The 15701-nt window shown below is 40.1% G+C and overlaps 1 protein-coding gene across 1 annotated transcript in view; it reads right to left on the reverse strand.

Moving 5' to 3' along the window:
• The window catches only part of LOC105008264 (butyrophilin subfamily 1 member A1-like), a 32118-nt gene that overhangs the window by 14176 nt on the left and 2241 nt on the right, over window positions 1-15701 (reverse strand). Inside the window, exons 2-11 of the mRNA XM_034292507.1 lie at window positions 6584-6676; window positions 2407-2757; window positions 2009-2290; window positions 1518-1634; window positions 1326-1346; window positions 1110-1130; window positions 803-823; window positions 329-349; window positions 217-237; window positions 87-113 (exon numbers count right to left, since the gene is read on the reverse strand). Of these exons, the coding sequence (XP_034148398.1) occupies window positions 87-113; window positions 217-237; window positions 329-349; window positions 803-823; window positions 1110-1130; window positions 1326-1346; window positions 1518-1634; window positions 2009-2290; window positions 2407-2757; window positions 6584-6653 (952 nt within the window). The 5' untranslated portion in view covers window positions 6654-6676. The remainder of the gene's footprint in view (window positions 1-86; window positions 114-216; window positions 238-328; window positions 350-802; window positions 824-1109; window positions 1131-1325; window positions 1347-1517; window positions 1635-2008; window positions 2291-2406; window positions 2758-6583; window positions 6677-15701) is intronic.

Consider the following 15701-nt stretch of genomic DNA (forward strand, 5'->3'; position numbering starts at 1 on the left):
GTATGTGGGGTCTGGTGAGGTCCCTTTGGTGGTCTTCACAGACAATTATCCAACTGGCCTAAGAGGCGGGCTGTGACAATACTTACCAAGGTTTGGTAGGTCAACTGTCCTGTCTATAGTAAATGGAAGACAGTGATAACATCATAAACATAAACACTACATACAGTATTATATTATATATTGTATTCTAAATACAGTATGTATGAGTCTACTCACCATTTCCCTTCCATAGGTACACTGTAATACAGGATAGAAGACAGTCAGAACAACTTAACCATCAACAACACATTTAAAATAATATAGTAGAATGTCTTATATGACTACTCACCAGTCCCTTTCCACAGGTCATCTTTAATATAGAGTAGATAGAAGACAGTGGGAACATAATAAACATGTCATGATATCAAAAAAGTATATTTTCTTGGTAGGTAATCAATATCTTATGAGATGGCTAAATACGTTAATTAGATATAAATGATCTATTGGATACCATACTGTATGGAATTTCCCCACATTTTTACTGTATTCATGCTTATTTGTATTTGTAATAAAATAGTTTCTAAAAGCAAATTGTGCAACTAACTGCGCAGATAAATAGCTTTACCCAATTTTCTCAGGTGGCCTAAGACTTTTGCACAGTTCTATAGTTCAGACTAGGTTTATTGTTTTGGTAAGCATCACTTTACCACATACAGCTTAACATTAAAACACCTGTTGACATTATCTGTCATTCCATTTTGATCCTCTTTATTTCTGTTAGTGAAGTTATAAGGCTGGATCCTGTAAACACCACATTACTTACCCAGCACAGATGTCTGTTTTTCTGTAGATAAACAGATAACAGACTCAATGATAGTTATGTATGTATACTCAAGTGTAATGTGTAGTAGATGGAAGACAGTAGGACCATTATTAACATAACAACCATAAGATGTAGTCTGTTTAGTTCCTTACAGTCATTAGTGTGTTATCTGGGTTAGACATTAAAACATTACTTACTCGGGGTCATTCACACACATATCCATAGATACAGGTCAACAATGTACTTCCTGAATTCAAATGTAATAGTTCATTAATTACCCAGTCATTCAGACTAGTTCATTACTTACCAAGCACAGATCTCTGATTTTCTGGAGATAAATAGATACATAGAGTCATTCACACACATATCCATAGATACAGGTCAACAATGTACTTCCTGAATTCAAATGTAATATGTAATCGATAAAAGACAATGGGAGCATTATAGACATATAATGTTCCCTGTGTGTGTGTGTGTGTGGGGGGGGGGGGGGGGTCATTACTCAGACTAGTTCATTACTTACCCAGCACAGATCTCTGTTTTTCTGGAGATAAATAGATACATAGAGTCATTCACACACATATCCATAGATACAGGTCAACAATGTACTTCCTGAATTCAAATATAATATGTAATCGATAAAAGGCAATGGGAACATTATAGACATGAAAGCCAGTAACCTGGGTTAAGGGCACTAAAACTTTAATTTCACTACCTTTATTTTTACATAACCAGTAGACAGTCAGAGCTAACCCAAGCACAGTGATGACTCCCAAAGACAATGACACAATGAAGGACCGTCTCCATGGAGTTGTGTAATCAAACAGCTCACCTAAACACACAAATCATGAGACATCAAACAACAGGGATTCACTCTAATAACAGTGGATTTAATGGAAGGTGCTCAACTATCCTCTGTCTTAACATCTTTGAAATATAACACCAAACTAGTTGGGACGCTGTGTGAAATGCTAATAGGAAGAGAATGCAATGATGTGTATTTCAAAATGTATATTTTTTTTTTCAAGAAACAATAACATTTCCTAGTTTCAACATTTGAAATGTTGTCCATGTACAATTATCTATATAGGGTTTAAATGATTTGCACATCATTGCAATCTATTTTTATATATATACGGTATTTGAAACATCAATATACTATATTTGCAGTGTGTCAACAAAACAATACTATGTTGTATTACTCACTGGGGATGTGAACCTCTGTCTCTGATATCTCATTGATCTGTTCCTGTAGGACTCTACAGGTAAAGAGGTTGGTGTCAGTCTCCTGGACAATGACATGTTGTTTGACTGTGTAGAATCCCTTTAAGTCTCTGTGTGTCTCAGGAGGTCCAGCAGAGAGACTGACTCCTTTACTGTCCAGCCACACCAGATCGGGTTCAGGGTGCCAGCCTTCAGATTGACACACCAGACCCATCCCTCCCTCTCTGTGTCCTTCAATGGACACCACTGGTCTGGACCCTACAGCTACAGACAGACAGATAGACTGGATGTTAACAGATGACAACCATCATAGACTGTATACAGTCATACAAAGGAAAGAGGTGACAGTCATTTAATTTAGTACATGAAAGTGAACTCACCTTTAACAAAGACTTGAATAGTAACATCGTCATACCAGTTCTGTGATTTAATAAAGCATTTGTAACGTCCCTCATCAGTCCCTTGTACCCTGGTCAGTTTTAAAGAGGTGTTTCCCCTCCACAGTTCCTCTTTAAACAGTGATGTTCTTCCACTGTAGGAGGGAATCAGATTCTCTTCTATGATACTTCCATTTTGGTATCGATAGACATGTTCATCTATGAAGTCCAGGTTCAGCCAGTCCACTGTCATGTCCTCAACACTGATGTTGGGTTTGAGGTAACAGGGTAGAATGATGTCATCACCAGCCACAGCAACAATGGGTTCATTTGGACCACGAACTTCAAACTTCACTGAAGAGAAAATACAGACATGAAGAAACAGTTACTGTATGAGCAAAAGCCACTAATGACAGACAGGTAAAATGTAATTTATAAACGGTCCATTTTCAGCCTTCATAGGTATAATCAAAGAAAACTATATTTCCAATCCTAGTGATATTGGACCTTATGTGAAGTTTGTCACAGTTGACCTGTTAGAAATCAGCCGTTTCATACAGTGGTTGAAATAATGATGGTGTTCCTGGTCATCAAGGGAGATAGTAATTCAGTTATTTATTGCAGCATTTGATTGTCTATATAATAGTCTATATGATAGTCTATATGATAGTCTATTGTTCATGATGTTACAGACTGGGTCTTCATGCACAATGTCTTATAAACTCAATCTCAAAGAACTTCCAGTGGTCCTCTGTTTTAAAGACATTGCAAGACAGAATACACTTAAGCCCATTGGCTATTTACTGTCCCGCTTTGAATGAACTTGGCTTCATGTGTACAGATAAACAGATGTTCTTTTGTTACGTAAACATAACAAGCATACGTTCATATACTTCAACAGACCATACAATATTGCTAGACACACTGGATAACACTGGTTGGTCTTAGTGTGTCAGACAGAGGTGTTGAGGACAAAGAAAGAGCTTTGATGCCATTCAGCTCTCTTTCCAAAACATTCAACAACTCCGAAACTCTGGTAAAACTAAGTGTATGGTTTTCAATCGATCGCTGCCCACACCTGTCCATCTGACTAGCATCACTACGCTAGATGGGTCTGAATTAGAATACGTGGACACATACAAATACTTAGGTGTCTGGTTTGACAGTTCAGCTCCACATAAACCACCTCCAATCTAAAATAAAGTCTAGGATTGGCTTCCTATTCCATAACAGGGCCTCCTTCACTCTATTCCATAACAGGGCCTCCTTCACTCTATTCCATAACAGGGCCTCCTTCACTCTATTCCATAACAGGGCCTCCTTCACTTTATTCCATAACAGGGCCTCCTTCACTCTATTCCGCAACAGGGCCTCCTTCACTCATGATGCTCAAACTTCCGATGGTGAAAATGTCAGTCGTACCAATTCTAGATTTCAGTGATGTCATCTACAGAACTGCCGTGCCACAAAATGTCTCCCAAACTTGAATTGATTGTTCCCCTTACTGCCTTCAAATTATGTCTGTCTGAGCTCTTGTCCGCTCACTGTATGTTCACTCTCTTCCATCATTCATGCCCTGTTTTGCACACCCTATTCTGTCTGTTATTGACACAATAGTGTGATTGTTTTTAAGGCAAATCAACACTGGTGTCTTCACTTAGATAGCTTGGTTAGTGGTTGTGTGTGTGTGAACATTAAGTTCAGGTTAGGTTCAACGGTATGGATTTTTCACCAGCTCTGTACTGGCTAAGTACATTGCAGACAAGCTGACCTGAACATTTTTCATTCATCTCAGATCAGACAGGGTTGCTCAAAATATCAGACCAGATAAAATGTTATACTATGAACTTTTTGACAGTGGTGAGATACAGTAAGTGGTCATTCACCACCAGACTAGAGAGACTGTGACAGTGGTGAGATACAGTAAGTAGTCATTCACCACCAGACTAGAGAGACTGTGACAGTGGTGAGATACAGTAAGTAGTCATTCACCACCAGACTAGAGAGACTGTGACAGTGGGGAGATACAGTAAGTAGTCATTCACCACCAGACTAGAGAGACTGTGACAGTGGGGAGATACAGTAAGTAGTCATTCACCACCAGACTAGAGAGACTGTGACAGTGGTGAGATACAGTAAGTAGTCATTCACCACCAGACTAGAGAGACTGTGACAGTGGTGAGATACAGTAAGTAGTCATTCACCACCAGATTAGAGAGACTGTGACAGTGGGGAGATACAGTAAGTAGTCATTCACCACCAGTCTAGAGAGACTGTGACAGTGGGGAGATACACCACACAGTCAGTTGATCCATGTGATACTGAGATGGTGTTACAGACATGAAGACACAACTATCAGCAGACCCAGAGATGTAACGAGTGTCTCTGTGTAAAGTAGTGTGGTTACAATGACAAACATGCTGATTCAATCCAAACAACCTGTTTCCTCCTAACCTGCACACACTGACAAATGAACCACCTCTGTTGTTGCTTGGTCTTTGGGGTTTCAGACTGGGTGTCTGTAAAAGCACTTTTGTGACAACTGCTAATCGATTGAACCAACTCTTTTTTGTCTCTCAGGAGTCAACCTACACGAGGACCCAGTAACCCACCTCCTCTTCATCCATAAACCACAGACCATCAACATCATTTACTTTCCTTCTTCCTGAGAGGGAATCTGAAAAGTCTACATTATGAGAGAAGTGTGGGTCTAATGAAATCTCCCCCAGTAACACCAGATGACTCAGTAGTGTGGGTCTAATGAAACCTCCCCCAGTAACACCAGATGACTCAGTAGTGTGGGTCTAATGAAACCTCCCCCAGTAACACCAGATGACTCAGTAGTGTGGGTCTAATGAAACCTCCCCCAGTAACACCAGATTACTCAGTAGTGTGGGTCTAATGAAACCTCCCCCAGTAACACCAGATGACTCAGTAGTGTGGGTTTAATTAAATCTATCCCAGTAACACCAGATGACTCAGTAGTGTGGGTCTAATTAAATCTCCTCCAGTAACACCAGATGACTCAGTAGTGTGGGTCTAATTAAATCTCCTCCAGTAACACCAGATGACTCAGTAGTGTGGGTCTAATGAAATCTCCCCCAGTAACACCAGATTACTCAGTAGTGTGGGTTTAATTAAATCTATCCCAGTAACACCAGATGGTTCAGTAGTGTGGGTCTAATGAAACCTCCCCCAGTAACACCAGATGACTCAGTAGTGTGGGTCTAATGAAACCTCCCCCAGTAACACCAGATGACTTTATGGTGTCCTGTCACTCAAGCATGTAAAACATGCTGACAGATTCCGGATCTTTGGAGTTTAATGTTCAGCAGAATAAAGATGTCATTTTATATATTAACATACAGTATGTTCATTTTTAACATACATGTTTCATTATTAACATACAGTATGTTAATTGCATGTAAATAAAATGTCCATCACTACCACACCTACAAAACAGATGATGGTTAAATGAACATGGATGTATGTTAGGAGGGAATGGAGACACTCAACTATGTAGACCAGAGTAGAGGAGATATATGGAAAAGTACTGGGAACTCAAAAAAGGAGGTAACATATTAGGGATCTTCAGATCATTCTGATCAACATTAAACAGGCTGGTAGATGTGCTGTCGTAGTCTTTCAATGATAGTTTCTCTGTGACATACTGAAGATGTTTTACACCTTGAACATTTCCTTAAAAAGTTCATAGTATAAAATGTTATCTGGTCTGATGTTTTGAGCCACACTGTCTGATCTGCCATGAATGACCAACATTAAAAACAATTATGATCAGGAACATTTTCTAGGTTGGCTGGTCTGCTATGTACATAGCCTATATACGTAGAGCTGGAGAAAAATCCATACCTGTGAACTTAACCTGAACTTAATGTTCATGCACACAAACATTTACAAAGCTAATTAAATGGGGACACCACCGTTGATTTGCCTTAAAAACAATCCTAAACCCTCAACAAAACCCCAACTCCTCACCTTCAACATACCTGTAATTCCTAACCCTAACTTAATCTTTGACCTAAAGTCTTAACTTTCTTTTCATTTGTGGACATGAGAAATTCCCAATTAGTCTCCTTTTACAGTTTTATCCTCGTTTATACAGTAAAACCCTCCCCTCCCCCAACACACACACACACAGAGAAGTAATGACTGTAGTTACCAGATTCAGAGGTTAAACTGTGGAGGAGAATCAGCAGAGTCACATACAGACTATCTGGTCCAGTCACCATTATTCCTGAAGGAGACAGTTCACCTTACGAAGAAACAAATCATAAAGATCAGTACCAACAAACACAATGTATATCTATTGATGACTGATTATAATAGACACAATGATTGTTACCTTCTTTACAGCACGTCCATAAAGAAGAATGTATAGGAGTGAAAATGAAAATAACAGATATGACTTCATCCAACAAGACATTCACAGATTATTCCTACAGAAGAGTACAGTCCCACACCCACAATCACTGGCTGAGAACTGGAATTCATTACATTTTTCAGGATCTTGACTGAGTTATTTATGTATTTTTTTTCTGACTTATTCAACTGTCTTTTTCCTCAGCAGCTTCATGACTTTGTAACAAGTAAAAAATTAATCAAACCTTTTCATCAAAAATTCCTACTGTAGTCAATCAGGGAGATTTCTTTGCATTTCATTATAGTTTTGTTTAATCTATGATGTAAATAAAAGTGGACCATAAGTGGTTTTCTTGCACTGCATAATTAGGTATTGAAGGTGAAGTCTGTATGTAATAGCTGATCTTTCCTGTTATTCTGGTTGTCCCAGAAAGTGAATCAAAAGTCCCAACACATTTTGCAGGAAGGAAAGTAATGACAGAAATACTATTGAAAGCAAGAGGCCTATTCCAAGAAACTACATACAAGAGTATTCAGTTCATTTACATTATAAACAATGTTTCCTTTCATCAGGACAAGGTCATTTAAAGGCATTCAGTTGTGATTGCGGCCTAACAAGACCTTTTTCAGAGTCAAAATCTTTGAAATAGTACAACCCCTTTTCTAAAACGTATAGAAAAACAATGCAATGATGTGCAAATCATTCAAACACTATTCAATAGAAAATAGTACAAAGACAAAATATCAAATGTTGAAACTGAGAAATGTTATTGTTTCTTGAAAAATATTATATCTCACATAAGTGAGTACACCCCTCACATTTCAGAAAATATTTGATTACATCTTTTCATGTGACAACACTGAAGTAATGATACTTTGCTACAATGTAAAGTAGTGAGTGTACAGCATGTATAACAGTGTAAATTTGCTCTCCCCTCAAAATAACTCAACACACAGCCATTAATGTCTAAACCGCGGGCAACAGAAGTGAGTACACCCCTAAGTGAAAATGTCAAAATTGGGCCCAATTAGCCATTTTCCCTCCCTGGTTAGCTAGTTAGTTAAGCTTTATTATCCCCCATGGGGCAATTTTGTTTACAGCCAGCAGACACATACAACGTACCATCAACACAAAACAATAGAACACATATAAAATAATACCTTAAATATACTCATACATTTAAAAGACTAATCACTCTAGGATCATGGATTTTTTGAACCTGTTGGTGTTAGCCCGTGGTAAAAACTCTTGGCACAAGGGGTGAGAAGGGTCAGTAATGATGGCCTTTGCCTTCCTCATCTGACCCTGTACACCTCGCTAAGGTCATTTAGGGCAATTCCAGCAATTTTACTACATATTTTGACAACATCATTAAGACAGTTCTTTTGCTTCTCCAAGAGGGAACCGTGCCAACAGATAAATGAGAAAGTAAGAATTGATTCAATAAAGCAGGAATAAAACAATTTCATAAAAGTAGTGTCCAAATTTAAATTTAAAAAAAGTTTTAGATAAAAATACATACGTTGATGTGCCTTCTTACAAACAGCATCTACCTGGTACTCAAAGCGCAACCTATTGTCAATGACTGTGCCCAGGTATTTATAGTTCTCTACCTGATCCATACCCTGGCTGTTGGTAAAAGCTGGAGGAAGAGACACAGGTGACCTGCCAAAGTTAATGTACATTTCTTTAGTTTTGTTTACATTAATGTTTAAGAAAGCAGTTTCACACCACTCAACAAAATCTGATAAAACAGGACCATACCCACAGTCTTTCTGACTTAGAAGTGAAACGATAACAGAGTCGTCTGCAAACTTAACAACGTGACATCCTGGATAGCTGCTCTGACAGTCATTAGTATACAGGACAAATAAAAGTGGCGACAGTACACAGCCCTGCGGAGATCTGGTCGATGACAAAAGAACATCCGATTGGATCCCATTCACCCTAACTTGCTGAGGCCGCTCTGTTAAAAAGTCCATCAGCCAACTGATCAAGCCTGGATCAATGTTAAGATTTTGTTTCAGTTTATCAGCTAAAACATGAGGCTGAATACAGTTAAATGCGGAAGAAAAATCAACAAAAACCAAACGGACCAGAGAACCTGCCCCTTCGAGGATTTAAAAGTGTTCCCATAGCATCATCCACACCTCGACCTGGTCTATAAGAAAACTGTAAAGGGTCCAGACTGCCCTGCACAGAGTCCATTATGGCAGTCTTCACCAGTTTTTCAAATGATTTCATCACCAGGGAAGTGAGTGCTACAGGTCGAAAATCATTAAGTAGCTTTGGGGCTTTAATTTTAGCGACTGGAACAATTATAGAGTCCTTCCAGAGACGAGGGACCATATGCAACTGCAGTGATAATTGAATGATGTATGTGAAAATGTCCGCCAGCTGTACAGCACAGTTTTTAAAAAGTCGTCCTCCAATATGATCAGGACCAGGGCTTTTCCGCTCTTTGACTGATCTAAAAGCTTTAATGACAGAACATTTATCGATGTGAACATTAGTGGTAGGAAATCAGTATCCTTAAAGACAGACACCTCTTTGCTAAAATTATGGTTATTGTAACGGTCCCTTCCTGAAGGGACCATTCCACTTTGTGTTTTCTGTGTGTCCTTATCTTGTCCTTGTATGGTCTTTCCTGTTCTTGTTTCAGTTAATCGGTATATTCATTTCACCTGTGTTTTAGCCCCCACCTGTTTATGTTCTCCTCGTTTCTCAGTGTATTTAGTTCAGCCATTTTCTCCCTGTTATGGTTAGTCATTGTGTGTGTTTGCCCGTCATGTTTGTGTGCTCCTGTGCTCCTGTGCTCCTGTGCTCCTGTGCTCCTGTGCTCCTGTGCTCCTGTGCTCCTGTGCTCCCCTGAACTCAGGGGTATTTTTGCAGTGCCCGGCACTCTGTTCTTTAATTTTTGTTAAATAAAAAGGGGAATCCCTCAACCTTCTGCGCTTGCCTCCGTCTCCTAATCTACAAACGTGACAGTTATCATAACGATTAAAAAAAACATTACATTCATTTGAAAGTTGTAAGTCATTTATCCCATTAAGTGAGACTATACTCTTCTTTGTTGGCATACCCATCATATTCTTCACACCTTCCCATGCATTACCAACACTAAATAAGTTTACAACTTTATCTTTATAAGCAAACTTTGCAAGTTTAAGTTCTCTCTTAACTTGCTTTGAAAGCTCCCTATATTGTTGCATTTCTCCTTGATAAAAATAAATATTCCTCTGATCAATCATTTTCTTTACAGATTTTGAGACCCATTGTTTATTATTAGCATAAATTAGATAGGATTTTTTGGGGACAATCATGTTATCTGTTAATTCATTTATATCTGTGCAGGCATTCTTAAAAACGTCCCAGTCAGTATCAGCAAAACATTCTAGTAGATCATTCACTGATTCATCCGACCAGACCGGCACCAGAGTTCGCTCAGGCTTGTTCCTCTTCAGGACAGTTTTATATGTCGGAACAAGATAAACAACACTGTAGTCGGACGCACCAATAGGAGCTCTCGGGAGTGATTTATATGCTCCTTTGACTGTCCCAAAACAAAGATCAAGACACTTAGAATGCCGAGTCGGACAAGTGACATATTGAAAAGAGTGACCAAGTGCTTTCCCGGGTTTACAGTGGTTGAAGTCTCCCATTAAAAAAAGCTTGTGTTCCAAACAACTCTCACACACTGCTGCCGCGTGTCGCCATACTAGCGCCATCTAGCTTTGTAACACTAACGGTGTCATGTGACTCGTTAGTGTTACAAGGACTCGGGTGTGAATGGGGAGCAGGTGTGTTAAATTTAGTGTTATCGCTCTCACACTCCCTCATACTGGTCACTGGAAGTTCAACATGGCACCTCATGGCAAAAAACTCTCTGGGGATCTGAAAAAAAGAATTGTTGCTCTACATAAAGATGGCCTAGGCTATAAGAAGATTGCCAAGACCCTGAAATTGAGCTGCAGCACGGTGGCCAAGACCATACAGCGATTTAACAGGACAGGTTCCACTCAGAACAGGCCTCGCCATGGTCGACCAAAGAAGTTGAGTGCACGTGCTCAGCGTCATATCCAGAGGTTGTCTTTGGGAAATATGAGTGGACGTATGAGTGCTGCCAGCATTGCTGCAGAGGTTTAAGGGGTGGGGGGTCAGCCTGTCAGTGCTCAGACCATACGCCGCACACTGCATCAAATTGGTCTGCATGGCAGTCGTCCCAGAAGGAAGCCTCTTCTAAAGATGATGCACAAGAAAGCCCGCAAACAGTTTGCTGGAGACAAGCAGACTAAGGACAATGCTTTACTGGAACCATGTCCTGTGGTCTGATGAGACCAAGATAAACGTATTTGGTTCAGATGGTGTCAAGCGTGTGTGGCGGCAACTAGGTGAGGAGTACAAAGACAAGTGTGTCTTGCCTACAGTCAAGCATGTTGGTAGGAGTGTCAAGATCTGGGGCTGCGTGAGTGCTGCCGGCACTGGGGAGCTACAGTTCATTGAGGGAACCATGAATGCCAACATGTACTGTTCGGAGACTGGGCCACAGGGCAGTATTCCAACATGATAACAAACCCAAACACACTTCCAAGACGACCACTGACTTGCTAAAGAAGCTGAGGGTAAAGGTGATGGACTGGCCAAGCCTGTCTCCAGACCTAAACCCTACTGAGCATCTGCGGGGTATCCTCAAACGGAAGGTGGAGGAGCGCATGGTCTCTAACATCCACCAGCTCGGTGATGTCGTCATGGAGGAGTGGAGGAGGACTCCAGTGGAAACATGTGAAGCTCTGGTAAACTCCATGCCCAAGAGGGTTAAGGCAGTGCTGGAAAATAATGGTGGCCACACAAAATATTGACACTTTGGCCCAATTTGGACACTTAGGGGTGTACTCACTTTTGTTGCCAGTTGTTTAGACATTAATGGCTGTGTGTTGTGTTATTTTGAGGGGAGAGCAAATTCACACTGTTATATAAGCTGTACACTCACTACTTTACATTGTAGCAAAGTGTAATTTCTTCAGTGTTGTCACATGAACAGATATAATCAAATATTGACAAAAATGTGAGGGGTGTACTCACTTTTGTGAGATACTGTATATGCACACTTTGAATTTTATGCCAGCAACACGTTTCAAAAAAGCTGGGACAGGGGGGAAAAAATTATGAAAAAGTTGTGTAATGCTAAAACAGGTAACCAGGCAAGCCTAGTTCAGCCGGCCTGCAATAGAAAGTGTTGACCTTTCAAGATTCAAACCTGGGTCGCCTACTTGGAAAGCGGTGTCATTAACCACTACACCACGGAGCTGTACATTTGCATAGGGTCGTCAGTACAGCCTCTTGTGTCTGAACAAATCCTCTTTTGTCACTGGCCGTTTTAACTGATAATTGGCCATTTCTGAATGACACTGTTAAAGTTAAACTCACTAACGTTTCTTACTATGTTTACCTCCAACACAAATAGACTCTATGCACTGTATGGCATTTGCCACTGGTCGTTTTAACAGCTTATTAGCCAGTAATAGGCTTACTAGTATCTACTAACATCCTAGGAATAATCATAATAAATGAGCAATTTCTAGCGAGACTGAAGATTAAGTTTTCCATTCCAGAAACAGTCACAATATAACCGTATACAGTTTTAGTTAAGGTTTTAGTTAAGGCTTTAGTTGAGGCTTACTATAATGTAACTGCTATATGTTGTAGCCATCTAAGTGTTTGTCTATCCTGACCCAATCCACCAGAAACAGTCGCAATAAAACTGCAAACTGTTTTATTTCAGGCTTACTATAATGGAGATACTGAAGGTTTTAGCTAGTGAAGTTTTCGTCTCTACGGAATAATTCAATCAATAATCAAATGTATTTATAAAGCCCTTTTTACATCAGCAGTTGTCACAAAGTGCTTTTACAAAAACGCCCGGCCTTAAACCCCAAGGAGCAAACAACAGTAGATTGAATTTCAGTGGCCAGAAAAAACTCCCTAAGAAGGCCGAAATTTAGGAAGAAACCTAGAGAGGACCCAGTCTCAGAGGGGTGACCAGTCCTCTTCTGGCTGTGCCGGGTGAAATATTAATAGTCCAATTGGAATAATTAATAAATGCATGTGGACTAAATCCAGAGTTGATTTAAATTTAGATCAGGTCAGAAGCATGACCAGATGGACAAGGACAGGGACAACAAGTGGGAGGGGAAGGTGTCAGCACAGTGGCAGCTGAAATCATCAGGTATCGTCTTGATCTGCAACATAACCAGGAGGACTTTGGACAGAGATAGCAACGGGCCCCCCAAACCAGGTACTCCGCAGGTGTGGACCAGGACCTCATGTCCTCCTAAAGTTTAAAACAGGAGGAGACTGGAAAAAGTCAGAAAATGCATTCCTAATATCAGCAATGATTTATAGTGGAGAAGGAGATCTTACTGGGGAAGGAGAACTGACCCTACTCCCCTAGCACAATAATATAAAAGCGTAAGACCTTGGGACTGAGACAGGGGGGTTCCCGGCGACACCGTGGCCCTATCCGGGGGAGGTCCGGGACAGGGCCCGACAGGCAGGAAATCAATCCACCCACATTGCCAAGCATCAACCAAAGGGACACCCACCAACCGCAAGCACCCTGAATGAGGGCCGAGTATTGCCAGCAGAGTACAGCCCAATTGCAGAAGTGCGCAACAGAGACAGCAACAAGCCAGTGACTCTTCTGAATACCACATGGCATGGGTGACTTGAGATCTGTGAATGCTTACCAATACACGTATACAGGTATTGGAGCAACATATGCTGCCATCCAGACAACGTCTTTTTCAGAGAAGGCCTGACCCACTCAAATGTTTCCAGTCAAATAAAGCATAAAAATGGCCAAACACATATCTTAAAAAGAAAGAAAATCTATGCATGAAGGGTGTACTAATGTTGTGTATAAGATGCTCACTGATGCAGTCTCTTCTGAGTCCAATGCTGAGCAAAATACAGATGTTTTTTAGGCATATTAATATAAACGTATGTTAATAGCATGCAAATAAATGTTGCATCATTACCACAACCACAAGGGACGAAAAATAATGGCAGGGGGAGAAATTAGCAAGGACTTTCACAATTTTGAAATATGCGACTTTTGACATCTGAAACCTTACCCCAACTTTAACCTTGACATAACCATAATCTCCGAAATCTTAACCCAAAAAATGAACCTAACTGCTACCCTTAAACATAACCTGTAATTATAACCCTAACTTTAATTCTAATCCGAACCCAAATTAAACGTTTTGACCTAAACCTAAAACCTAAGCCAACAAATAGAAAATAACAGATTGTTATTGTCATACCAGAAAGACATTCCCAGATTATTCCTACAGGAGAGTACAGTCTCACACCCACCCTTACTAGCTGTGAACTGGAAAACATTGAATCTTTCAGCACTCGGAAGACGTTGTTTTATGAAGACATTTATTTTTCCCTGACTCATACAAGTGAAACTTTTTTGGTCCTCGGTAGCTTCATGACAAAAAAAATAAATATTAAACAAACATGTTGCAAACTAAATTCTTACTATAAGGATTTGTTGACTATTTTGTTTTGTGGTTTGTCATTTCCATATGTTTCGATTGAAAATACACTACAAGACCCAAAGTATGTGCACACCCGACCATCCCACCTATGTAAATACCTTGTTTGTGCTGCGATCATTTTATAGATAATATATTATATTTTATAGGTAATTCTGAGGTCACTCAGCCCCTCAATATCCTCCAAAATCAACCAAAATAGTCTAGTTTGTTAGTGCTTCATTTGCACTGGTTTGTGCCTTTAAAATGTTCATTTGTGCTGCTTCGGTATTTTATATATTAGACGTTTGATTATAGTTGGGGTGTAACAGATTACAAAAAAAAACAGTAACTGTAATCCATTACGTTACCAACTAAAATATTATAATTGGATAACAGATACTTGTGAAAAGATTTATGATTGCTTCTTGGATTCCTTCAATTGAAAAACAATATGTGCATTAAATTATTATTACACTTGGCATGTTAGATCTTTATTTGAACCCAAAAAACAACTGCACACTGTTGAGAAAAAGGGCAGAGGGCAGGAGGTGACCCGAGGGTTTCGGGAGCAGCAGCCGACGACGGGTCAGTAATCTACACCAGGACCTGAGACGGATGACGTACAACTTCCCCCCTCCCCCTTGGTGTTAATCTACACCAGGACCTGAGACGGATGACGTACAACTACCCCCCTCCCCCTTGTTGTTAATCTACACCAGGACCTGAGACGGATGACGTACAACTACCCTCCTCCCCCTTGGTGTTAATCTACACCAGGACCTGAGACGGATGACGTACAACTACCCTCCTTCCCCTTGGTGTTAATCTACACCAGGACCTGAGACCGATGACATACAACTACCCCCCTCCCCCCTGGTGTTTGTTTATGAAACAGACAAAGACAACATTAAAAGAGAAAATTTTCAAAAGCTCTGTGAAGAAATGGGGAGAGCCTACATAGAGCCCAAATAAGGACAATGGGAGGGGTGGTAAAGTCTGGGGTCAGGTGCGTTAATGATAAACCAATCATTGAACAATGTTGTATAATATGTAAAAATCCTACAATGTGATTTTCTGGATTTTCTTTTCTCCTTTTGTCTCTCATAGTTGAAGTGTACCTATGATGAAAATGACAGGCCTCTCTCATCTTTTTAAGTGGGAGAACTTGCACAATTGGTGGCTGACTAAATACTTTTTTGCCCCACTGTGTATCCTTCATATACAAAGGGAGGGACCTGAAAGATGATATCATGGTAAACCAATCATTGTAGAATTACATAAAATGTGTACTTCCCTAATAAACATCATGAATAAAAAACATTATAAAAGGGCCTGGAGGGTCCCATGACAAGGGCTTTATGAGCGAGGAC

This window comes from Esox lucius, chromosome 5, assembly GCF_011004845.1.
Source record: "Esox lucius isolate fEsoLuc1 chromosome 5, fEsoLuc1.pri, whole genome shotgun sequence".
In the NCBI taxonomy this organism is placed as follows: domain Eukaryota; kingdom Metazoa; phylum Chordata; class Actinopteri; order Esociformes; family Esocidae; genus Esox; species Esox lucius.